The sequence below is a fragment of the Stegostoma tigrinum genome, chromosome 24 (assembly GCF_030684315.1).
Source record: "Stegostoma tigrinum isolate sSteTig4 chromosome 24, sSteTig4.hap1, whole genome shotgun sequence".
Lineage (NCBI taxonomy): Eukaryota > Metazoa > Chordata > Chondrichthyes > Orectolobiformes > Stegostomatidae > Stegostoma > Stegostoma tigrinum.
In genome coordinates, this window is record NC_081377.1 from 44259887 (window position 1) to 44285734 (window position 25848).

The 25848-nt window shown below is 42.0% G+C and overlaps 1 protein-coding gene across 8 annotated transcripts in view; it reads right to left on the reverse strand.

Annotated features, from left to right (window-relative positions):
* Nucleotides 1-25848, reverse strand: part of LOC125464943 (proto-oncogene tyrosine-protein kinase Yrk-like) — a 310765-nt gene that overhangs the window by 32242 nt on the left and 252675 nt on the right. For 6 of the 8 annotated variants that reach the window (XM_048557895.2, XM_048557894.2, XM_048557893.2 and 3 more), the window contains 5 exons: nucleotides 20443-20542; nucleotides 10507-10605; nucleotides 10144-10247; nucleotides 7397-7546; nucleotides 2617-2781 (listed from right to left, as the gene is read on the reverse strand). In XM_048557895.2, coding sequence (XP_048413852.1) covers nucleotides 2617-2781; nucleotides 7397-7546; nucleotides 10144-10247; nucleotides 10507-10605; nucleotides 20443-20542 — 618 coding nt within the window. Of the gene's footprint in view, nucleotides 1-1231; nucleotides 1388-2616; nucleotides 2782-7396; nucleotides 7547-10143; nucleotides 10248-10506; nucleotides 10606-20442; nucleotides 20543-25848 lie in introns of all 8 variants that reach the window. The other 2 variants (XM_048557899.2, XM_048557892.2) reach the window with 2 other exon arrangements.

The following is a 25848-nucleotide window of genomic DNA, read 5'->3' on the forward strand; positions in this document are numbered from 1 at the left end:
TCTTGACTCCAGGTTGATGTGAGCTTATAAATCTCAACGGGAACAGTGGCTTGGGTACCTCTTTGGCCTCAGTGCCCTAAAACACTAGCTAAGTTTCCTTTTCCTGATCACTCTGCAATAGGAGGTTAGATGTGAATTCTGGGTAGGGATGCGATTACAAGGCTATCTACAGCCTGGTAGTCAGCTGATTCCCAGGGAAAGGGTATTCCCTTGGATGGAAAAGTAGAGGATCTCCTGTTTCCCTTAGAATCCCCTCCACTTCTATTTTCTAGATGGAGCAAGGCAGAAAATGTTCAGATGACACACAGGTGAGTCCAGATCATTATCAGTGGCTGTAAATAATACCAGCCCTGTTAACGCTCATCATTCATTGACAGGGAACAATGTTAGAACTCATTTACCAATTAATGGGTGAATCTTGCATCATGATAAAGCATAAATTAGATTAAATTAAATCTGGTCACACTTTAAAAAGTTTGAACAATCTATTTATGAATAACTATTGGACTCAATTCGTTATATATATATTCGTTATATATATACATGATTGAATTTGTCAAGAAATGATTGAATCTTTTGCAGCTGATGGTGTTTTGTGAAGTTATAATTACAGGTGACTATTTATAAGCAATTTTTTGGGAAAACAATCATGCAAAACTAAAATATTCTTTATTTTAAAATGGTAAATGCTAAATATTTCGTACTCAAACTTTCACATTTAAATAAGTGTCACTATCTGTTGGTTTAGATGCATCATCCCTGTGTACTTACATTACTACAGATTGTTTGGTTATTTCTTCAAGGGGTTGGTGTACCATCTAAATCTTCACAAATTAGTAATTTGATTTAATGGTTTAACTATTTTAAGTTACTTCCTTTTAACCCAAAATGCGACTTCAGGACTCTGCTGTAAATGGTTTGCAAACTGTTATTAACCTGAGAAATGCTGAGAGATGTAGATGATAAATGTATCCATACACAACGACCTTACATAGGAGAGGATTAATCCAATTGTTTACTGTAGAAAGGTCAATATTAATACAATGATGGAAATAGCAGGCAAGGGATGTTTAACAAGTTAATATCAATATGTTACTGACGGCTTGGCAGTACTTTCTGTTTGAGAATCTGTAAGTTATACCACCAAACATTTGGCTCCTTCTTTAGAACTCCTACCACTTCCTGGGTCTTTGCTTAAAGAAAACAGCAAGAAAATGATTTTCCACCTTACCCATAAACACATCTCCGAAACATCCCTGACCAAGTTTTTTGTCCAAAGTCAGGGACTGTCGATTTATCTCCCATGCATCTTTACCCAATCCTAGAGTCTGTGGTGTCTCACCCGGGCAAGCCTTGGTTAACACATGGCACAAACCGTCAGTATGATCTGTAGGAACGGATGCAATGAAGGTAGGATGTAAACAGGTTCACATGCAGTGGTGCTGATGGGACTTAGAACAATTGCAGGTGCCACTGTTATCGTTTGGCTAACAGATTATTCTCATTTCACTCATTTCAGTGTCTGTGTGAGCCAGTTTGCAAGTGCAAATGGGTTTGGAACTCAAAGGAACTATCTGTAAGAAAAATTTCCATCTTCGGGCACCATGCACACAGTCCTGGGTGAACGGTAGCGAGACACGCAACAAAATAATCATAACATTTCTCAGCAAGTTTTAAGAGGATTATGAAAAACATCGATGTTTTGAATTGTAGTGCCTCAGTTTGGAGGATTGATATGTCAGAAAGGGATCAAATAAATAAGCCTCATCAATGGACCAGCCAATATATTACTAATTTGTAATATATATTGGCGTCTTTGATCAATTTAAGGTCATTCACAGCGTATCCGCCTGGGAAGAGGTGATGCTGAGTTTGTATAAGACATTGAATAGGTCACAGCTGAAATACTCTCTGTACTTCTGAGAACACTACTATTGTCAGGATACTGGAGTAAAAGAGAGAATACAGATGGGAATGAAATGGGAGATTATAGATTTGAAATAAAGCTAAAAAATGGTAACTTTTTTAAAAATAAAGAATATTAAAGTGGCAATCTAAGGGCGATTCATGAAATGATGAATGGTTTTGTGAGGTTTAATTAAGAAATCTGGATTCCACCAATTGACAGATCAAAGATTATTTTCCTATGGATAATTATTGGATCATGGATGCTGAGCATTAGCTGTCAAACTGGAAAAGTGCACATGATTTAAATGACAGCATGACAACTATTTGGAAAGGGGGAATATAAGAGGAACACTGAGGAGGGAAATGGGTTCAGCATGGATTAATCCACTCGGAGGAGCTGTATCACTCCAGAGGATTGGCTGGAAAATCTCCCTCTCTGTTGTAATTCATCCAATCCGAGCAAAGGCCAAATCAGTTCCATGATTGCAAAGGCTCAAATTGACAGTCTTATCCAATTTTAGAGAATAATGTGTTATTTCCACCAAATGACCAACACTTCCATGTGACCATGGCACAACTCTGAGTTGCTTCTTTAGCATGGAGTCATAAATGGAACATTTTGAGACCAAATGCCCATTTAGAATGATCACATGTCACTGCATATCTGCTGCAAGTCCCAAGTCTGCTTTGACATGGCATAATTCCTACCCATCCACACTTCCCCAAACTGCCCATTGCCCAGCTTCTTGATCAGCTGCAAGGACTCCCGAGGTATCTCCCACACATCTTTGGTTTTGACCGAAAGGTCTGCCAGTTTCGGCATGCCCTTATGACATGGCACCACCAAGCGACAGCACAGGCCCGCAGCTCGCTCTATGACCAGGGCGTATCAGAGGCAGAGGAGAGAAAAGCAAGAAAAGCAGACAAGAGAGTTAATGGTGAGACACCAGTAACCAACAGCAAACACAGATATGTAATTATGGTAATGCACAATTATACTGCTTCACCAAAAGCACAGATTACAATGATGTCCTGATTGTAAGTCTCTCACACACAACAATCTTCAAAATTCTGATGTTTTCAACCAGAATTAATCCGTAATTTCTTACTAATGTTAAGAGAGTTTAAGATCCCAAAAAGTCTAAACTTGATTTCAAGCAGGGACTTTCAGTTTCCAGAAAGTGAATTAAAATTAAGCAATGCCTGTTCAGTGCAAACACACAGGCAATGTTATTAAAGGTGTAGTGACTGAAAGTACAATCAGTTCTTAATGTCCAGTTATCACAGAAAGAATTATGAGGGCACGGCTGAGGATTTTATTGGAGGTTAACTCATTGAAATTTATTGCATTATCAAAGTTGAGGCTATAGGAGTAGCTACATTTTGTAGAAAACTTAAAGAAGATCTATTTCCGTTTTTGTACTCTTGCATTCCTGCCTCCTAAGTTTACATTGCATCATTACATCTCCAAAGAATTCAAGAACATCAGGCAAACAATGGCAAAATTCAGTCATATTTAGCTTTTCCTTCACAAATTGTTCAATATCTATTGTCCATTATGCTAACAGATTTCAGAAAAAAAATCAAGCTTTCAATAGCAAAACTGAATCACATCATATTCCAATATTTTTCAAATTATGTTACATCTGTATTCACAAAATATTCTCTCACATAGAGGGGCATCTCTCATTAATTGTTAACTAATTGAATGTAACGGTTTTTATGCTGGGGTTCATGTAGGATGCTGTTATTTTGTAGAACATAGAACAGTATAGCACAGGACTTAATCCAATAATTTCAAATGCCCACTGTGGACTTGTGACGATGCATAATCCTTAATATTTCTGTATTTTGTACTTTTAAGCTTCCCTTTTACCCTCCAATAACAATTTCTACTTGATGAGAATCGTGTATTTTTTAAGTTTTTGTTGCTGAACTTGAACCAACATTTTCTGTGTTAGGGCTTCAAGATCAGAATGTAAGAACAAATCTTTCCTCTGTCAGTATCTGAAGTGATCAATACCGTCAAATTCATGGATTGTCTCTTATATTGTACTGACAGCGATTTTTATTCTAAAATTTTAAATACTTGGGTTTCATATTAACTGATGGACATCTCTACTAATTCAGAAGATTCAACAAATCTCAATAGCCTTTTGAATTAAATGAGCTTTAGATCTGGTAAGAGTCCAAGACCATTAGTGTACATAATTGTGCAACAGGCTTTAACTGATATTTCCCTGAAAATTCACAGACGACACACACACGACAATGACAGGGTCTTCATTTCTGAGGATATTTAATAATTAAACATTAAGCTTGAGGTTTACTAGTACTGAAACACTGTTCTGAAGTGGTTTAGAAAATTAATCTGGTTTCAGTCTGGTTCTAACTAAAGTGACACCAGCAGCCCTGCCCCACAGAAGCGACACAGAGACACGGACTGAGCTTTTCTGAGCAATCACAAAGGCAAGAAGCAAAAATCATTTTTAAAAATTGCACATCATCGGAACTTCTAAAAGCAATTCCTTAATTCCGTTTCAGTTTTATGTATGAATTGGTGCACTGGCGCTCAATTCTGTTCTACGTATTTATCACCAATAAACATTAACATCCAATAAACATTGAAGAATCCATGAATATCCAGTGAAAGTGTTAATAACAGTAGCCCAATACTAAACATTTTAGAGACAGCATGTTTTTTTCCAAGTTTTTCTTCTCACATTAATGGTTTTGATTTGCGTCTGTAACTCTTGACTATTTGCTAGCAGTGAAAGTAACAACACTGCATCATTCTACGCAGCAAAGTGCTCCATGCGTTAAGGAGTTTTTAGAGGCAAACATGAACATGTCGGAGCAGAACATTTTATCAGTTTAGAAATAAATTGCAGCAAAATGATCTTTGTGGTAATTATATCAGTCAGTGCTTCTTCACTACGTCTGTCATGCAACCAAATTCTATTTAACGACCAGCTTTAATTCCTCATAATCCTGAAACGATTGCTTTCGATTTGAGTGTACAAATATAAACGTACTTTTTCTTATTTCAATAAAGAATCTAATAACTAATGAAGTGGATGCTTTAAGAGAGAGATGTGTGACTGATTGCACAATGTTTCCTTTCCTGTTGCATATATTGAGAATGTCTCAATTCTCAAGTTTACGTGTTCGCTCAATCCTGTGGTGCACGGCAAATACCTCACATGGTAATATAGGAGACATAACAATGCAGCTCTTTGGTAAGTGTACCACTGCCAGCATGGATGGAGAGTTTTGCATATCAAGAAGTACCAAATGAAAGGCAGTCATTTATTGAACAAAGTCAAAATAAAAATCAATTACGCCACACCCATTTCTGATAAGAGTTCCTGAGAGTTGTGGCCGGGATTGATCTGGTGGGAGAGATCTCATGAGGAGAATCCTTGATTTTAGAAGGTTAACACATACAGCTAAAATACTGCTTACACAAGTTGCCACCTTTATATTTTGCTTTTTAAAGTGGTTTTAACCATAGAATGTGTCAGTGGAGGAAAATGAGGTATCAGACAGTTTTTTTCAATCTTTTACTGAATTAGCTCAGGTTCTAAAATTGTCACTGTTATGAGACAGTGTAATTTTCAGAAGGTTTTATTGTTAGATATTATCAGACATTCCATTAATTCTTATTTTTGGAACCATTGCAGACTACACCACGGAGTGAAAGCACATTAAATAAAAATCAACATATGAGCTGCAAATATCGCTTAATAATTCATAACATCAAGGCGTACTTGAGATATTTGGTCAGGCTGGGGTTAGAAGACAGTCAATCTACAAGGGTGTTCTTCAAGGGTATATTTCTCCAGGTTCTGTTTGTGGGATTACTGGTCACCCTGCTGTACTCACAGTTAGCACAGAATCGCAGGGGAGGCAAAGACCTAGTGGTATTATTGCTGGACTGTTAATCCAGAGACCCAGATAACGTTCTGGGGACCCAGGTTCAAATCCTGCCACAGCAGATGGTGGAATTTGAATTCAATAAAATATCTGGAATTAAGAAACTAATGATGACTGTGAATATGTTGCCGATTGTCAAAAGGAAGCATCTGGTTCACTGATGCCCTTTAGGGAAGGAAAGTGCCATCCTTACCTGGTCTGGCCTACGTGTGACTCCGGACCAGAGTTGACTGTGAACTGTTCTCTGGGCAATTAGGGATGGGCAATAAATGTTGCCTAGTCAGCAACACCCATATTCCATGAATGAATAAAAACAAAAATCATAGAATGGCTACAGTGTGGAAGCAGGACATTTGGCTCTTTGATTTCACACCGACCCTTCAAAAATCATCCCAATCAGACCCACCCCAACCCAGTAATGCTGCACTTCCCATGGCTAATCCAACTAGCCTGCACATCCCTGGATACTATGGGCTATTTAACATGGCCAATCCATCGAATGTGCGCATCTTTGTATTGTGGTGACCACAGAAACATTATTGATTGTTGTAAAATCCCATCTGGTTCACTAGTGTCCTGTATGGAATGAAATCTGGCTTCCCTACCCGGTCTGGTCTGCACATGGCTCCTGAGCCACAACAAAGTGCCGTCTGAAACAGCCATACCTAGTCTTTCAGTTATCAGGGGCAATTAGGAATGAGTAATAAATGATAATCTTGTCAAGAGCTCCCACATCCTTTAAATTAATAAAGAAAACAAACAAAGATTTCAACGTAGGATTGGGTGTGGAGAAATAGTGTCTCAAATGGGAAAGCTACCTGTCCTTCCTTCCAGTTAAATGAATAGTCATAAATTTGGCTGTCTGTCTCAAGGAGCCTTGTCTCATTCCTTGAGCTGATTTCAAGCACTCGCTGTACTAACCTGCTCCCAGGTGCTCGATCAGGAAAATATACCTACAATTTCAGGTAATGAATAAAGGTCAATTTGTTCTGAACACCTCAAGCAGATGCATTTAACCAAATGTTGTTTACTCAGAAATCATGTAGGTACGAGATCATGTGAGGTGGAAAATTGACAGCCAAATTTTTGTGAGACAGGAAACACTTAAGAAGCTAACATGAATTCCCAATCATAATATAAACTTAACAACTCTACATAATTAGGCAGTGACTGGAGTACTGCCAGCCAAATATTCGCAGATTGATGTTGAATATCAGGATATAATCAAACTGCACTCATGCATTTTTCAATCACAAATACACAATGACATTAGTCGCAAAAATATTACTAACACGTGGAAAAACTCATGTTACAATTTTAAAAATTGAGAAAATATTGGTTGGTGCATTTTTAGTTTGAAAGCCAATTTTATTTAAAGTTTCATGTTTAATTAATAATAATGTTTAACTTTAGTTTTAGAAGTCACCATTCCTGTAAAATTATTAAGTGGCCAACATTGAGTTACACTAACTTGCTTTTTGACAATAACTATCGATCCTGCCCAAATGTTTCATACATTTTTGTTATAGTCTCACTAAAATGTCACACATACCTGTGTAATGATGGACCAGCTGCTGGACAGTCTCAAACTGGGCTCGTGTCGTGATATAATACCCACCATTATCCAGTTTACGAATTTTATAATGTTTCACATGATCTCCTTTCACTTCATCCCAATCCCGAATGGATAAGGAGTAGGCACCTGGTTACACAGGAAGGCAGCTTGTCATTAGATATGCTCAGATGCTCTAATTCATTGCCACTACTCCATCCCAATGAATGTATGATATTCTCACCATCATACCAATCTATTATTGCAGACTTTAGACCAACAGAATAGACAGGAAAGATTCAACATGCTAACCTCTCAGAACCTCTGCAATGTCCACTAATGATGTCTGTCCTAGGGCTGTGTATACACAAGCCTCAGAGTATGTTTTCAACCCCATACCCTTCCATTCCTCACTCTTTCTCAAGTTCATTAAGATGCAGAATATCCACCTCAGGGTAACAACTCCAAATTCTGGCAGCAGTAACCATGGGAAGTTCAAAGATTCCTGGCTCAGATGGAAACTATTCCCTTTCCATTCCCTAAACCCAATCTGAGTAATACTCGGTCAGAAGTCACACGACACCAGGTTATTGTACACCGGGTTTGTTTGAAATCACAAGATCTCAGAGCGCTGCTCCTTCACCAGGTGATCAAGTAATACTTGATTGCTTTGGGTGTGATTACCAATTCGGATTACTGAAAAATGGACATTTCAACAAACTGGATTTCGATTGCACTTTTAACATAGACTGATGTCATTGAGGCACTACAGCCATAGTTTTGTACTATTGACTTATGCCCATTAGGAATTGAATTTAAATTCCTCAACCTGTTTGATGCAACAAAAGTTCACTGGACATATTCCTTGGACAGTCGGACTGTCCTATGAAAAGAAATGGGACAAACTGAGTTTGTATTCTTGAGAATTTCAAGGAACGAGGGTGATCTCACTGAAACCTTCAAAATACTTAAAGGGATACTTAAAGAAATCGCTCACAAAACTCAGCAGGTCCGGCAGCATCTGTTAGAGAGAAGAGCTAACCTTTCTGTTTCAGATCTCCAGCATCCACATTTTTATTTTGTTTTATTGAAAAGGATAGACAGGGAGGATGCAGATAAGATGTTTCCTCTCGTCTAGATTGGAGGGACGGGAGGGGGCACGGTTTAAAAATAATAGGGAATGCCATTTCGATCCAAGATGAGGAGAAATTATTTTACTCCAAGGATTGTGGAATTATGGAATCCCTACAAGGGAAGGAGCAACCACATGTTGCCAGATTTGCGGGGTGGGGGGTTGGGGAGGGGTGGTGGGTGGGTGGGTTGTGCAGGTCAAGCAGGAATGACCATTATTTATGCAATTGAGACATTTTCAGACATCATCCAGGGCTCTTTTATCCTCTCGACTTGATTTACCACCACAACCTCAAAGGCAATTAGGAATGTCAGCAAAGCCTAAAATCTGTGAAAGAATAAAAATACTTCACTCCTCTGTTTGATGGAATCCTACTTTCTTTAAATGTGAGCTCATTGAAAACAATGCCGTTTCTGTTTTCATTCATTCGAGGTGCCATTCATCCATCATTCCCCTGCTGTTCACTGAACCACACTAGCTCCTGCCCTCACTGGTTGAACAACACCTTGATTCTCAACTTGGTGACAAAAAGGGCTACAGATGCTGGAAGCCACAAGCTATGAGTGAGAGGCTGGAAAAGCACAAGCAGGTCAGACAGCATCTGAGGATCTCCAGGCCAAAACATTTTCTTTCCTGCTCCTCAGATGCTGTGCTTTTGCAGCCTCACACTTATATACCCTGGTTCCCAACCCTGTTTTCATATCCCTCCATGGCGTCTCCCCTCCCTATCTCTGTGACCTCCTCCAGCTCCACTCCCCTTCATGACATCCATGCTCCTTTAAATCTGGCACCCAGTGTACTCCTGATTAGCATCACTCCACCATTGGCAGCTGTGCCTTTGCTGCCTAAGCTCTGAAATTCCTTCCTTAAACCATGACATTTTCTCCTTGTTGTGGCACGTCTGAAAACGATGTCTATGATGCAGCTTTTGGCCATTTACCCCAATTCTGTCTTACACAGTTCCATGTCACGGACTGTTTGACACCTGCCTGACTGGAAATCTTTGGATGTTTCACCATGTTAAAGGGGCTCAATAATTGCAAGTTGTTTTGGGGAATTCACTGTAATTGCATATTCAGAAGGTGAGCTCAGTAGTGGAAGATGATTGATCTAAAAATGGAACATGCTGGAAATGTTCAGCAGGTCTGGTGGTGTCTGTGGAGAGGGGAACCAGGCTAACATCTCAGACTGCAGATGCATTCAGCCTGACAACAGCGTCAAGAACTTGAAATGTTAGCTCGGTTTCTCTCTACTGCTCAGAAAGCCCGCACTCATTTTTCAGATTTCCAGCACCTGCAGTATTTTATTTTTGTGTCAGCTGACAGTATTGCAGAAACAGAAATTGCTGGGAAAACTCAGCAGGTCTGGCAGCATCTGTGGACAGAAAGCAAATTTAACATTTCACATTGAGTGCCCTTTGCTCAGAAGTCTGACTTATTTCCACAGATGCGGCCAAATCTGCTGAGCTTTTCCAGCGATTTCTGCTTTTGTTTGTGATTTACAGCATCCGCAGTTCTTTTGGTTCTCATTGTGTCTGTAATGCAGCCTGGGATTGTGGAGTTGCAACGATGGTGGCCTTTAGAGTTCCTCAGCCCTGCAGAGGTGTTTGACTTACCTTTGGTCGTCTCACTCTCCCGTATGAGGAAGGTGCCTCGTGGGTTACCAGGGCACAGCAACATCCGCTCAGCATCCTTCCGGCCCATCTTACCAAAGTACCATCTGCACAAAGAACGACAGCATTAAATACTCCTCATGCTGGGGTCACCAAGAATTTTTTAGTCTGCAGGTGATTTTTATTGTTAAGTGTACGCTCAGAAGTACTTCCACTAACAGATAAAGAAGTGGCAACCATTTGATTGCAGCAATTAAATAGAAGGCAAAGTTCGAATGGCTGCTCCAACTGAGCAAGGTTGTAAATGTTTATTACCATCTGCTGTGATTGCTTTGTAAAATGTCAAAATGTAGTTTAGTAACATACTCTTCAGCTTGGATGGAGTTGACAGGGGCCACATAATTACTGGGGACATATCCTGTTTTCCCAGTTGTCAATGATCGAGCCTCCCACCAGTCTCCTTCTCTGAAAAATAATTAAGATAAATAAAGCACAGTTAGCATCTTTGGTTCTTTGTCAGAAGTAGAACCATAGAATTTTACAGGACAGAAGGTGGCCATTCGACCCATTATGTGCATACCGACTCCTGAAAGAGCCACCCAACTAGGTCTACTCTCCAGCCCTATCTACATAATCCTCTACATTTGTCATTTTCAAATATAAGCAGCTGTCTTTTATGGAATCTGCCTCCAACACCCTCCCAGGTAGCACATTCCAAATCCAAACAAAATCTCTGAGTAAAGAATTTTCTCCTTATTTCATTTCTAGCTTTCTTGACAGTAGACAGAGATCTTGTACACATCCTCCCCTTGGCTACAGATTCCTAAACCAGGCCTCACAGTCACTGGCAACAAACCACGTCTCTGTTCAGTTACACTTGGGAGTGCCCTATCCAACAACATTTGGCTGGACGACGGAACTAACTGTTGTCTGGTTCAGGCATGCTCAGTGTTTGGCAGGATCACTCAGAAGCTTCAGAAAGAGCATGGAGTTTGGGTCAGAATAAAAACCAAAGCCTACCGAGCAGTGGATCTGACATCACCTCATTTTGGGTGAGGCACGTGAAGAACCTTACAACTTCACATCAATTAAGTAGAAGCACTCCTGCTTCTGAGATCCTATGGTAGGACAAAATTCTGGGATTTTTGTGAAGTGCCACATCAGAGAGAACTTCCATTGGTGCTGAGTTTGGCTGGGTCAGTCAGAGAGTCATACAGCATAGAGACAAGACCCTTCAGTTCAAACAGTCCATGCTGACCATCATCTCAAACTAAACTAGTCCCACCTGCCTGCGCCTGGCCAATATCCCTCCAAACATTTCTTATTCATGTGTTTATCTAAATATCTTTTAAGCATTGTAATGCTATCCACATCCATCACTTCCTCTGGAACCTCATCCCACGCTTGAACAAGACTCTGTGTAAAAAAATTGCCTCTCATGTTTTTTTTTAAGTCTTTCTCCCCTCACCTTAAAAATGTGCCCCCTAATGTTGAAATCCCCCACCCAAGGGAAAACATCTGCCATTCACCTTATTTACTTCTCTCATGATTTTATAAACCTCCATCAGGTCACCTCTCAACCTCCTACACTCCAGGGAAGAAAAAAGTCCCTGCACCTGCAGCCTCTCTTTATAACTCGGAACTCCATTCCTGATAACATCCTGAGAAATCTCTCCTGAACCTATGGTTCACATGAAAGGTTCCCGGGTTACTGAAGGGAATCCTGTCCAGCCAGCTCGACGTGAGGAACCCCAGCACAACAGGGCCCAGTAAATGCCACACTCAGCTACTCAGCCAGCATTCGTTTCGAAATACTTTTCCCTTTACAAGTTTAGAAAATATATTGGACACAAATACTGAATAAATATTTTGATGGAAGGATCACAGGGACACCTGTGGTTTTTCACCCAGAGTGAGATGGGGTCCTGGAGCTCATGGAGTGCGAAGATCATTGAACCAGAAACCTTCAGAAATTTTAAATAAAACATTTGGAAATGCATGTGCAGTATGTGACCAAAAGGGGTTTTGGTTCAAGAGCAGGAAAAGAGAATTTTATCTCTTACAGCATTGATGCAATGGGCCAAATAGCCTCCCTCCCTGCTGTCTGTTTCCATAGTTCCTGAGTTTGTGACCTTTGTTTAATCACAGGCTGAGGGCACTACAGAACGGACACTGTTTGAGCCTGGAGTCACCAGGCCAGGGGAAGGATGGCAGTTTCCTTCCCCAGAGGAGACTAGTGAACCAAATGAGGTTTTCCCAACAATGATTTTTAAAGATTCTTAATTCCAGATTTTTATTGAAATCAGACTCCACCATCTGCCATGGTAGGATTCGACCATTACCTGGGTCTCTGGATTGATAGTTTAGTGAGAATATCACAAGGAAATCACTCCCACACCACCCCCCCCCCCCCACCCCCCACCAACTTCACAGCAGTTGATGGCAAATGCAATCTGCTGATTGATGCCAAATGCAACATTGATGTGTGGGTCTTGGATTTGAGTTTAACGCATCTTTCCACTTAAACATTCTGTAACTCCATTATTTGGTGCCCCTCCCATGTTTCAGGAACCTCATCTCTACTCAGGATCATGTGGGAAGAGCTGGGGTGCGGTGAAGAATTTTTCAAATCCTCATCTGACCAGCCGTCCACCATTTACCAACCCTACTCCCCCCAAAACCCCTCACACAGACTCCGCATTTGTACCAAGCAGGAGCACTCAACCCGAAATGTTAACTCTACTTTCTCTCCACAGATGCTGCCAAACCTGCTGAGATTTTTCCAGCAATGTGTGTTTTTCTTTCCAATTTCCAGCTTCTGCAGTTCTGTCTCCGATTTGTACTGATTAATAATAGTGATTTTAAGAACAGGAAATTTGTCAGAGCAGAGTGCAGCACAACAAGTGACAAAGTAGAGTCCATGATTTGCAGGTTTAAATCTAATGTTCAATATCAAGCCTCTCCTTTTTTAAAAGTCTCCAATAACACTCGATAACACTCTGATTCATGGATAAGCAAAGAATTCTCCGAGTGTCTTAGTGGGAATGTTCGCCAAGATTAATGATCTTTTATCTCTTTGCTCACTGTGGGAGCTTCCAGTGAGATCAGTTCCCCACTCTCTGTACGGTGCAACGTCAGTGTCTCCAAAATAACTCACTGGCTCTGAAACAGCCTGTAATGTCCTGAGGATATAAGAAATGTGGTATAAAGGTGACTGCATTTTTCTTTCAGAAGAGATTGATCGAGCCAGTTTTCTGTTTCTGATTATTACACCAAACCATTGGTGAGTGAAATTCCAAGGGAGCTGCCTTCAAATTCAGGGTAAGTCAGTCTTTACATAAATCCGGGAGGCCCAATTTGGCACATGCCTCAATCTTGCTGTAACCTGCTGTCCCAAATACAACCCAGACCATCAGGAAAACTAACCTCCCCTCCGTGGACTCCAGATGCACCTCTCATGGCTGTGCAAAGGCACCCAACATCATCAAAGACCCCTCCCATCCTGGTAATATCTCTTTCAACCTCTTTCATCAGGCAGAAGATACAGAAGTTTGAATACAAGAGGTTCAAGCAGATTCTGCCCCGCTGTTATTAGACTGCTGAATGGACCTCTCTAATTTCAAATCTAATGTTGATCTTGCATCTGTGCACCTCCTGTGCAGCTGTAACCCTATAGGCTCACACTGTCTAAGCACCCTCTGATCTGCTTATCTTTGTTTGCTCTGATCTGCCTGCACTGCTCACAAAATAAAACTTTTGGCTGTACTCAGGAAAATGTGACAACAATAAATCAAATCAAATCAACACAGTCCACTCGGCACTCCCGTGATACATATTCCATCACTTTGCCATTTCTGTTTCTTGACGTGGGGACAGCTGACCCTCCCATTCTTACCCTCACTGGACAGAAAGTTTCAGCTGACAGATATAAACTGGAGTGTCAGAGGTTCTGCTCACTCTGAGAGCTGGGTCTGAAGGAGTGGGGTCAGTGTCAAGGACTTTTCCCTGCATACACAAAAGGTGACATGGTGATGGGATAAAGGCCTCTCGGGAGTTATTTCACACCGTCAGGACCCCAGGACCTTATATGTTTCAATCAATTTGTCTCTAACTGTTCTAAACCCCAGTGGATCCAGGCCCAATCTTTCCTCCTAAACCAAACTGCTCCATTCCAGGTAAGAGTAAGTGAAATGTGAGCGTGTTCGGGGACAACTGCTCCATTCTGATTGGTCAGAGTGAGTACATGACCCTTGGCAGAAAAAGCTGGCTTGCTTGAGCCACAGAAATCTCTTTTACATAGGAATTTAGTGTTATATTTTGCTTACTGGTTTGCTAATCTAAACAAAATGTGAAATTTTGGCTTATCATGTGAATTATTAATAACTTAATTATTTTTGCTTTTTCTGTCCTCCCAATGGGAATAGATGATAACTTTCTCACAAATGCATTTGGAGCCGTAGGGTCATACAGAATGGAAACAGACCCTTCAGTCCAACTCATCCAAACTATGCACATTTCCTAAACTGAACTAGTCCCATTTGTTGGCATTTGGCTCATATACTTCTAAACCATTTTTATTCACATGCCCAGTCTTTTAAATGTTGTAATTATACCGGTCTCCACCACTTCCTCTGGCAGCTCATTCCATACACGCACCACCCTCTGTGTGAAAAAATTGTCCATCAAGGCCCCTTTAAATATTTCCCCTCTCACCCTAAACCTATGCCCCTCTAGTTTTAGACTCCCCCCGCGCCACTCTGGCGAAAAGTCCTTGACTATTTGCTCTAACCATGCCCCTCTTCATGTCTAAGTTTGACTCATCAAGATTTCACTGAGTGTAAAATCACTTCAGCAAAAGTACCATTTCCTTTTTGACCACAAACTGCTGGGAGGTTTTGAATGCTGTAATGTTCTGCCGGTCAGCTGTACTTAGTTAAGGTCAATCCTCAATTCTCAACTTGCAGATTGAAATCTGAGTGGAGTCCTGACTGGGACAGCACTGTCATCTGCTGTTCATTCTGGGAATTATCTTAGTGGTTATGCAGGGGGCAGTAAATAATGGATTATTAGAAACAACAGTCAATAATAATTGCTTAGAAATGGTTAATTGTACTAAGCTAGTAATTTTTAAGAATTCATGCAGGGGTGAATGTAACGTGGGCTGATCCAGCATTTATTGCCTGTCCCCTAGTTGCTGTTTTGGAACATAGGAACATGAGTAGGGTCCACCAATCAATGGTTTATGTGTGGCCTTAGTTTGTATGCCTGCTTTTGGCCCATTTCACTTTGTACTTCTGCTGGCCAAAAATGCATCTAACTCAGAATTAAAATTAACAACTGATCCTGCATCCACTGCCATTTGTGAACAAGAGCTCCAAATATCTACTGTCCTTTGTGTGTCGAGTGTGTTTCCTAACATCTCTCCTGAACAGTCTGGTCCCACTCCTCCGGCTATGCCCCAGAATCCCCAAACAGTGGAATCGGTTTATTCCTATCTACCCTGTCCTGTCCTGTATGAAGAAGGTGGTGGTGAGCTGCCTTCTTGAACTATTGCAGTCCCTCTGCCTGTAAGTTGAGCCAGAATGCTGTCAGGGAGCGAACTCCAGGATATTGACCCAGTGACAATGATAAGTCGAGATAGTTCCACACCAGGATGGCGAGGGGCTTGGAGGGGAACTTGCAGGGATGGTGTTCCAATGTATCTGCTGCCCTTGTCCTTCTAGATAGTAGAGGGTGACTGTCCTGGATCTGGTGTGGTTATATATCCACAATTCCATAAAGGAGGGAGTGGAATACTGCAAAGTGCCAGAATTAAACAGTGAGGAATGTGATATATGTGCTGACCAATAGAAAGTCACTGAGTAATTGAGGGTGGTTCTGGGCAAAATAGAGTAGGACACAGACAGCAGAGGGTTGACCTAACAGGTTGGTAGCTGCACTCTAAGGTTTAAATTTACAAAATTAAACTGCATAAACTTATGTTACACTGCCTGACATTTAAGGAAAGTTAAAGGGTGATTTAACCAAATTGAAAAAAGAACAGTACAGCACAAGAACAGGCCCGATGGCCCCCCAAGCCTGCGCCGAAACATTTTACCGTTGCATTTTCTTCATTTCCTTTCTTCAGCCAGAGAATGGTGGGCTTGTGGAATTCATTGCCACGGTGCGCAGTGGAGGCCGGGACGTTAAATGTTTTCAAGACAGAGATCGATAAATTCTTGATCTCGCAAGGAATTAAGGGCTACGGGGAGAGTGCAGGGAAGTGGAGTTGAAATGCCCATCAGCCATGATTAAATGGTGGAGTGGACTTGATGGGCCGAATGGCTTTACTTCCACTCCTATGTCTTATGGTCTTACTAAAACTATCTCCACTTACAGCATCTGTATTCCTCTGTTCCCATGTATTTGTCCAGGTGCTTCTCGAATGCTGCTATAGTGTCTGCTTCCACCAACTCCTCCAGCAACGCATTCCAAACACTCACCACCCTTTGTGTGGGCAACTTGCCTCACACATCTCTTTTAAATGTAGCATCCACACAACCCCCACCTCCCCCCTCCAACCCCACCCGGCATGTTGAACCTGTGTCCCCTAGTAATTGACCTCTCCAGCCTGGGAGAGAAAAGCCTCATACTTTCCACCCTATCCAGGCCACTCACTATCACGTAAATTTCTATCGGGTCACCATTCGAATTCCTGCTTTCCAGTGAAAACAACCCCAGTCTGTCCAACCTTTCATCATAGCTGAAATCCCTATTGTTGATGGTTGAAACTAGACAGAGGAATGGGAACCAGAGGTAGAAATTGAGCAAATGCCCCTGACAGACAACAAAAGCAGAGGTTAAAAACTGTACAGCACAGGACTTTGATGACTTTACATTAGTGCAAGCTTTCTCCGAGAGGCTGCTCTCTCATTAGAAATAGATGACTGGCAGTGAGTTTAACCTGAGGGTCACCAGATCTCAGGCAAAGGCGGAGTTCACAAATGTTGGATCTGCATGTTATTCTCAGCTGGTGTGGGAATTGAGCGAATGCTGATGGGCATCAGTCTGCATTAGAAACCAGCTGTCCAATTGACCGAGCTAACTGAGCCCCAGGCACCACCAGCGGGTAGAAGTGTAGTGACTGAAATTGCCTGGTTTTTAAAAATTCATTTGCAGGGCCTGGGCATCACAGGCTGGGTCAGCATTTATTATCCCTAATTGCCCCTTGAGAAGGGGTGGGGCGAACTGTCTTCTTGAGCCGCTGTAGTCCATGCACTGTGGGTTGACCCACAATGCCCTGAGGGAGGGAATTCCAAGGTTTTGACCCAGTGACAGTGAAAGAACAGCGATATATTTCCAAGTCAGGATGGTGGGTGGATTGGAGGGGAATTTGTGGGCAGTAGTGTTCCCACAAGGACAGCAGCTGAACATCCCTAGAGGCTGTGTTATTAGGCAGAATATAGAAGGGGATAAATAGGGAGGGCATTGCATTTTTGATCAAAGAATCAATCACCGGTCAGATGTTACAGTAAATGAAGCTGAAAGTGAGTTTGTATGAGTTGAGCTCTCTAACACACAAGGGGCAACCACGACTGGGTGTGTATTGCAGACACCAAACAGTGGGGGAGAGTTAGAGAAGCAAATATGTGGACAAATGTCTGAGTGGAAAAACAATGGGGCAATGATAGTTGGGGACTCCTGTATCAACTGGGATACAAACAGTGTGAAAAGCACAGATTGTTAACTGCATTTTGAAGATTTCTTTTCACACCATGACTTAATGAGATAGAACACATTTCCAGATTTTAGAAAATGAAGCTGGGAAGGTGGGTGAGGTGGCAGTCGGTAACCATTTTGGAGATAGTGATCATATTACTGTCGCATTGAGCATTGGGATGTAAAGGGACAACGGTAAGGCAGGACCGACAGTTTTAAACTTGGGAAAGGCAAGCAAAAGTGAAGAGGCCTCAGCTACTTGAAGCCCAGTCAGTGGCAGATCAGTGAGAGGCTTTGAAGAATGAGATTCGAGGGGCAAAATCAAAGCTGCTGGAAAAGCTCGGCAGGTCTGGCAGCATCTGTGAAGGGGAAAACAGTTAACATTTCGTGTCCGGCAACCCTGCCTCAGAACCCTACCACTGAGGACGGGTCACCGGACCCGAAATGTTAACTATGCTTTCTCCTCCCCAGATGCTGTCAGACCCGCTGAGCTTTTCCAGCAACTTTGCTTTTGTTCCTGATTTACAGCATCCGCAGTCCTTTTGGGTTTTTTTTTGAGATTCAAGGGGCATAGTGTTGGACATGTCAAATCCAGAGTCCCCTAGTTATCTGGAAGCAGAGTCAGTAAGAAAGAGCAGTAAAATAGAGCTGATGACAATCTGAAAGTAGTCACGCTTCAGGAAGCTCAGAGGAGTACAGAAGGTTCAGGGGTGAAACAGGCAAATGAGGACCAAAGAGAGGAATTTCAGAATAAAGGGAAGACAAAGATATGGTGATTGTAACGGAAGTGCCAAAACAGAAACTTCATGAATGAGGTGGAGGACAATGCATAAACAAAAAGTGCTGGAGAAACTCAGCAGATCCAGCAGCATTTTTACAGAGAGAAAAAGTGTTAATGTTTCAAGATCAGAAATGAGGCCAGATGCCTTTATTACAGAGTTGGCAGCAACTTAGAACAATTTGCAATTCATAGGATATCGCTTTCCTCCTGCCACAAGATTCTGACTGATTTTCACATCAATAATTACTATTCGCATGTCCTGCCACAATCTGGGCTTTGTTCCATCAGTGAAAGAAGTTGAGTGAAGCCACAAGGGGGCAGCAAAAGACCACATTTCATTTGCTTTATACGCAGCATTGAAGATTCCAATAATCAGTGAAATAGTAAAATCTATCATTAATGTTCAGAACATGGATTCAACGTGAAAACCAGAAGAGAAGGTTAATTTAAACAATTTGGAAGCTAAAACAACCTAGCAAAGCCAGCTCTGTTTCTGCTATTGCCTCTCCTGTCGGCTTGTTCATAGGTTGTTTCGAAGGTGTCAGGATCCATATTCAGAGTTGTGACAAACAGCGTCATTGTGAATCATAGATAATGGGAACTGCAGATGCTGCTGTGTTCATCCAGCCTCACATTTTATTATCATTGTGAATCATGTTTTTTTTATACTTGAGCTGCTGAAATTGGCTGGAATTGAGATTCAATGAAGCACGAAACAGCAGCAACCACCCTGGACTTTGACCAGTTACAGTAACTGGCATAGGGCTGGGATTCCAAAAACTATAGGAAACAAATTCACTGAAATTTAGATGAAAATATTTCAGACAACATCAATATTGGAATCTGAAAAAATGCCTTTGCTGTTCAAATTGCAAAAGTTGACTCTACACATTCAGACCTTCCTCCTGCTCCTCTGCAAAACCCAAAAACAAGATGTCTAATCGAATCTGAACTCCTACACCTGCCAATCACCTAGTCTGTGTTAATACCATACCACCAGGTAATTCGAATGAAGAGTGTTTTCCTTTAATTTCACAGGATGTGAGCTGGCTGGCTCAGAATATGGTTCCCATTGTTAAGGGTCACTCACATTGCTATGGGTCTGGAGACAAACATAAAATAAAATCCCTACACTGTGGAAACAAGTCATTTAGCTCATTGCATGCCTACCTACTCTCCAAAGAACATCCCACCCAGGCTCATCCTATCCCTGTAGCCCTGTATTTCCTATGGGTAACCCAGCAGCTGCACATCCCTGGGATCTGTAGGCAATTTAGCATGGCCAATCCACCTAGCCTGCACATCTTTGGACTGTGGGAGGAAACCGGAGCACCCGGAGGAAACCCACGCAGGCATGGGGAGAATGTGCAAACTCCACTCAGACAGTCACCCGATGGTGGGATCGAACCCGGGTCCTGGTGCTGTGAGGCTGCAGTGTTAACCACTGAGCCACTGTGCCACACCTACATTGACCAGAGTAGACCAGAACAACACATTTCCTTCCCTAAATAACATCGGCAAATCAGGCTTCACCGTCATCATTAGACTCTAAATTCCAGGTTTGTTACTGAACTCAAATCCCACTGCCTCCCAAGGCGAGATTTATGCCCATTACTGCAGTCTCTGCATTCATTGTCTATCTGATGATCAGACCACCAGGTCATGGCCCCATTGACAAATCTGTCTCAGTCAGTAACAGGAAGTGGTGTTACTGATGGATCATTAGCCTGTGCCTTGACAGTGTGAACAATGCACAGCGTTGGACTGTGTGCTCTGCTTTCCTATCACCACCAGCAACTAACTTTGTCTCTCGTTGTACTTACGAGCTGTTAATAATGTGGAATTTTTCTCCTTTCTTGAAGGTGAGGTCATCCTCCGTCCTGGCATCGTAATCATACAGTGCTACAAACAGGGTCACGCCTCCTGTAAGAACCAAACGCAAATTACAATGATAAGCAGCAGAATGGTAGGAGAAGAAAACAATTCCAACAGCTTTCATCACCATTTCCCCTTCCACATTGTCTGAGGGAAGATTCCTCTCAAGTTCCAGATGCAGGAAGCACTTCCTTTACCAATCGATTTACAATTCAACAGGAAGATACTCTCCCCCGACTCTAACACTAGTGACAGCTGGGCAATTTTGCACACAACATAGGAACTAGCGTTGGCCATTCAGGCCATCAAACCAACTCTCATTCTACATCATGGCTGGTGATCTCCTCAATGCCATGTTCCTACAACTCCCTGATTTTATTGAACCACAGAAACCTACAGACTGCAATTTAAAACTTGCTCATTGACAAGCTCCCACAGCTCTCAGAGATAGAGATTCATTACCCTCAGTGAAGAAATTCCTCCTCACCTTACTCCTGAAATGCCTGCACCTTACCCTGACACAGTCCCTCGTTCTAGCCCCCACAGTCAGGGGAAGCCATCCTTTGAGCCAAAATTTTGTAAATTTTAATGGGCATTGCACGGTGATTGTATTAGATACATGATTGACAGAAACTGGGTAAATGACATGGATATATTAAAGATCCCTCGATGATTGACTGTTCTGAGAGGTATTAATGATGAAACCAGCATATAAATCAGACTTACATTCTCATGAACAGAGTTTGAGGCAGTCTAATGGCTCAAGATATAATAGGGGTAGACAGGTTACATACAGAGTGAGAGAGACACAGAAAGAGAAAGACAAACAGACAAACACACATGCAGAAAGACAAAACAGAGAGAGAGAGAGAGAACACAGGGAGAGACACAGGAAGAGAAAGGGGAACACAGAGAAAATTAAGAGAAAACCTCCTATTTGGAGATTCCAGATGAAGGGGCTATAATATTTAAACTGCAGAACTTTCAAGGTGGTTTTAGAAAGGTTCACAGAAAGGCTTCGGAAATCTGGAATTCTCTCCTGAGAAAGCTGCTGACGGTTGAGGTCAATTGGAAACCTCAAAAGCTGAGAGCGATTGATACCTGCTCAGTATGGGGCATGAGGACATGGAACCAAGTCAGACAGATGGAGTTGAAATGCAGATCAGCCATGATCAAGTGACATTGAGTCATTCAGCACAGAAATAAACCATTCGGTCCAACTCGTCCATGCTAACCACGTTTCCCAAACTAAATTAGACCCACTCATCTGCATTTGGCCCATATCTGTTAAAACCGTTCCTATTCATACACCTTTCGCGTATCTTTTACATGGTGTAACTATGCCCGCATCTACCACTTCTCTGGCAGTTCATCCACATACAAACCACAGTCTGTGTAAAAAACTTGTCCCCTTGTGTACTTTTTAAATCTTTCTCCTCTCACCTTAAAAACATGTCCCCCTAGTTTTGAACTCCCCCGTCTTAGAGCAAAGACCTTTGCTATCCACTGTATCAATGCCCTTCATGATTTTATAAGCCTCTATGTAAGGTAACCTCAACCTGCCACACTCCAGTGAGGAATATCCCAGCCTACCCTTGTAACTCAAAACCTCTAGTCCCTGCAACAAGCTCATGCATCTTTTCTGAACCCTGTCTAGTTGAATAATATTTTTCCTACAGCAGGGCAGCCAGAATTGCATACAGTACTCCAGAAGAGGCCTCACAAACATCCTGTACAACCTCACTATGACATCCCAACTCATATACTCAATGGTCTGAGCAATGAAGGCAAGCGTGCTAAATGTTGCCTTAACCACCCTGTCTACATGCGATGCAACTTTCAAAGAACTATGTTATGCCCCCGTTTATTTTAACAAAATGAAATACCTCACAGTTATCCAAATTAAACTCCACCTGCCACTTCTCAGCCATTGGCCCAGTTGATCAAGATCCCTTTGTAATCTTAAGTAACCCTTCTTCACTGTCAACTATGCCACCAATCTTGGTGTTGTCCACAAGCTTATTAACCGTGCCTCCTAAATTCTCATCCAAATCATTTATTTAAATGACAAACAAAAGTGGACCCAGTGCCAAATCCTGTGGAACATGACTGGTCACAATCCTCTACTCGGAAAAACAACCCCCCATCACCACCTTCTGTCTCCTAATGTCAAGACAATTTTGTATCCAATTGGCAAGCTCTCCCTGAATTCCATGTGATCTAACTTAACTAATTTGCAGAACCTTGTCAAAGGCTTTACTGAAGTCCATGTGGACAACATTGACCATTCTGTCCTCACCAATCATTTTAGTTACTCAACCAAATTTGAGAGACCCAATTTTCCACGTGCAAAGCCATGCTGACTATTTCTAGTTATTCCTTGCCCCTGCAAATGCAGGTAAATCCAATCTCTCAGAATCCTTCCAAAAACGTATCGCACACTGATGTCAGGCTCTCAGGTCTATAAATTCCCAGACTACTCCTCTCAGCCTTTCTTAAATAAGGGTACAATGTTAGCAACTCTGCAATCCCTCAGCTGTGCCTGTAAATGATACTAATATCTCTGCCTGGGCCGTGCAATTACTTCCCTAACTTCCCACACATCCTGGGATACATTAGATCAGGTCTTGGAGGCTTATCCACCTTTAAGATTTTTTTCTTAAAACCACCAGCACTTCCTCTTCCGTAATGTGAACTACTTTCAAGACATCAATATTTATTTCCCCGAGTTCCCTAACCCCCATTTCTTTCTCCACGGTAAAAACTGACTTGTAAGTTTTTTTTAGTGTCTCTGCCATTTCCTGTGGTTCCACACGTAGACGACCTCATTGATCTTTAAGGAGACCTGTTCTCTCCCTGGCTGCTCTTAATGTACTTGTGGAATCTCTTTGGATTATCCTTAACCTTAGCTGCCAAGGCATTTCATTCTATGCCAGCACAGGTTGATGGGGCTGAGTGGCCTCCGATGAAAAAGTGCAACCCAGTTGTGGGAACTTCATCTATAGCCAAGTAGGAATAGTGAAGCGAAGAGAAGGAACGGGAAGGGTTTTGAGTGACAGCATTGTTGCTGGTGTAGATGTAGATAACAGAAGGGGTGGTAGGGCCAGAGCCCACCCAAGGTGTCGGGAACACTGTGTACCTGTGACAGTACTCTCCCATATTGTTATACCAGCAATAACTACCAGAAGTCATAGAGCTGTACAGCACAGAAACAGCCACTATGTTCCAACTCATCCACGCTGACCAGAGATCCTAAATTAATCTCGTCCCATTTTTCAGCACTTGGCTCATTTCCCTCTAAACCTTTCTTATTTATGTACACAACCAGGTGCCGTTTAAATGTTAAATATATTACTCTCTTCATTATTCATATAATCAATCCGATTAGTGTGAGGACACACTAGAACTCCCCACCAATACATACTGTCCCTCTCGGAGATAGTCATTTGTCTTTTTGTTAAAATCAAGGATGGTTGGGAAGTCTAGGAGGCTCTTTTTGTCATCACCAAGGGCGAAGATTATTGGAGAGTGACAGTGGCAGCCGTAATTTACCAGGTTGGATCCTGCAATGGCATATAAAGAGATTGAACAGTCTAGGCTGATATTCTCTGGAGTTTAGAAGAACGAGGGGTATTTGAGGTAAATAAGATGCTAAATGATATTGACAATGTCAAGATAGAGACGATGCTTCCTCAGTGGGGCAACATAGATCCAGAGGTCATAGTTTTAAACTCAGGGGTAACAGATTTAAAACAGAGATGAGCAGGAATGACCTCTCTCAAAGGGTCACAAATCTGTGGGGTTCTTAGCTCAGAGAGGAGTGGGTGCTGGGACATTGTGTAAATTTAAGGTGGAGGTAACAGGTTGAAGGGTTATGGAGAATGGGCAGGAAAGTGAATTTGAGGCTGAGATGAGATCAGCCATTGCCAGCCAGGCTCAACAGGCAAAATGGACAATCCTGCTCCAAGGTTTTATGTTCTTGCCCGTATTAGTCAGGACCATATTCACTACAGTTTAGAAAAATTAGGGAGAATTCCGTAGAAAGCAACAAAATTCTAAGAGTTTTAGATGGGGTAAACACAAGAAAGATGTCCCTGGTGATTGGGAAGTCCAGAGCAAGGGGTCACAGTCTAAAGAGACAGGATAGGCCATTTAGGACAAAATGATAAACTTCTACTGCCACAGAGTGGGAGCCTGTGGAATTCACTGCCACAGAGAGCAGTTGAGGTCAAAACATTAAAGGAGTAAGATACAGTTCTGTGGGCTAAAGGGATCAAAGAGTTTGGGAAGAAAGCGGGAACAGGGGACTGAGTTAGATGATCAACCATGGATGTATTAAATGGCAAGGGGAGACTGAAGGGCCGAATGGCCTGCTCCTGTGTTTCTGCATTTTCACAAGGTACAAAGGAGCCGCTGTTTGCAGCCTCTGGACACCTGTCTTTCCCAATGACCGAGTTTGTACACAAAGTGAAACAGTTTGGCTGTGACCTGATACAACAGCAGTCTCTGCGTTTGTGGCCAGACCCTCTGAATACAGGCAGACCAGCCGACAAGCCTAAACCAACTGGGGGATGATGTTGTCACTAAAGTATAAAACAGGAAGTTAGGATCGCAGGTAGCAACTGCATTCTCAGAGCAAGATGCTTCAAATAAAAAGGGAAGTATCTCTATAAAAAGATTCACACCCAAAACACATGTTACAAGTTTTTTTTTCCAGTTTGACCACAGCTTTTGAGACATTTGTATTGCTCTGGTCTTTAGCTAAAGAATGATAAATACGTCTTCAAAAATCAAGGTTTTGAAAACAAGCTTGGTCTTGTATTAATTTTCTGGATGAATGGCATGATATTGACACAATGCATCTTTTTTTTGAAGAAACAGATAGTCGATTTAATTGTGATTTTGTTTTAGTAAACAATCTTCACCCTTAGTGATGACAGAAAAATCCCCTAGACATCCCAACCAACCCTGATTTTAATAAAAAGACAAATGAATATCTCTGAGAGGGAAAGGGTGTATTGGAGGGGAGTTGTAGTGTGTCCTCACATAATCAGATTGATTATATCAATATTCCCTTTGCTTCAAAATATTCCCGTTTTCAGGAATACTGTGTACAGGACTAGTCACTGTCCTTACAGAAGGGTGTTAATGCATTGGAAGCAGTTCCGAGAAAGCTTGCTGGACTGATCCCTGGAATGAATGGATTGCCTGCAGGGAAGAGGCTGGACCGGCCCAGGTCTGCATCCCCTGGGGTTTAGAACCGTCTGAGGTGACCACTTTTCTTTAAACATTTGTGGGGCGTGGCCATCACTGGATGGGCCAGCGTTTATTGCCCGTCCCTAGTTGCCCCTTGA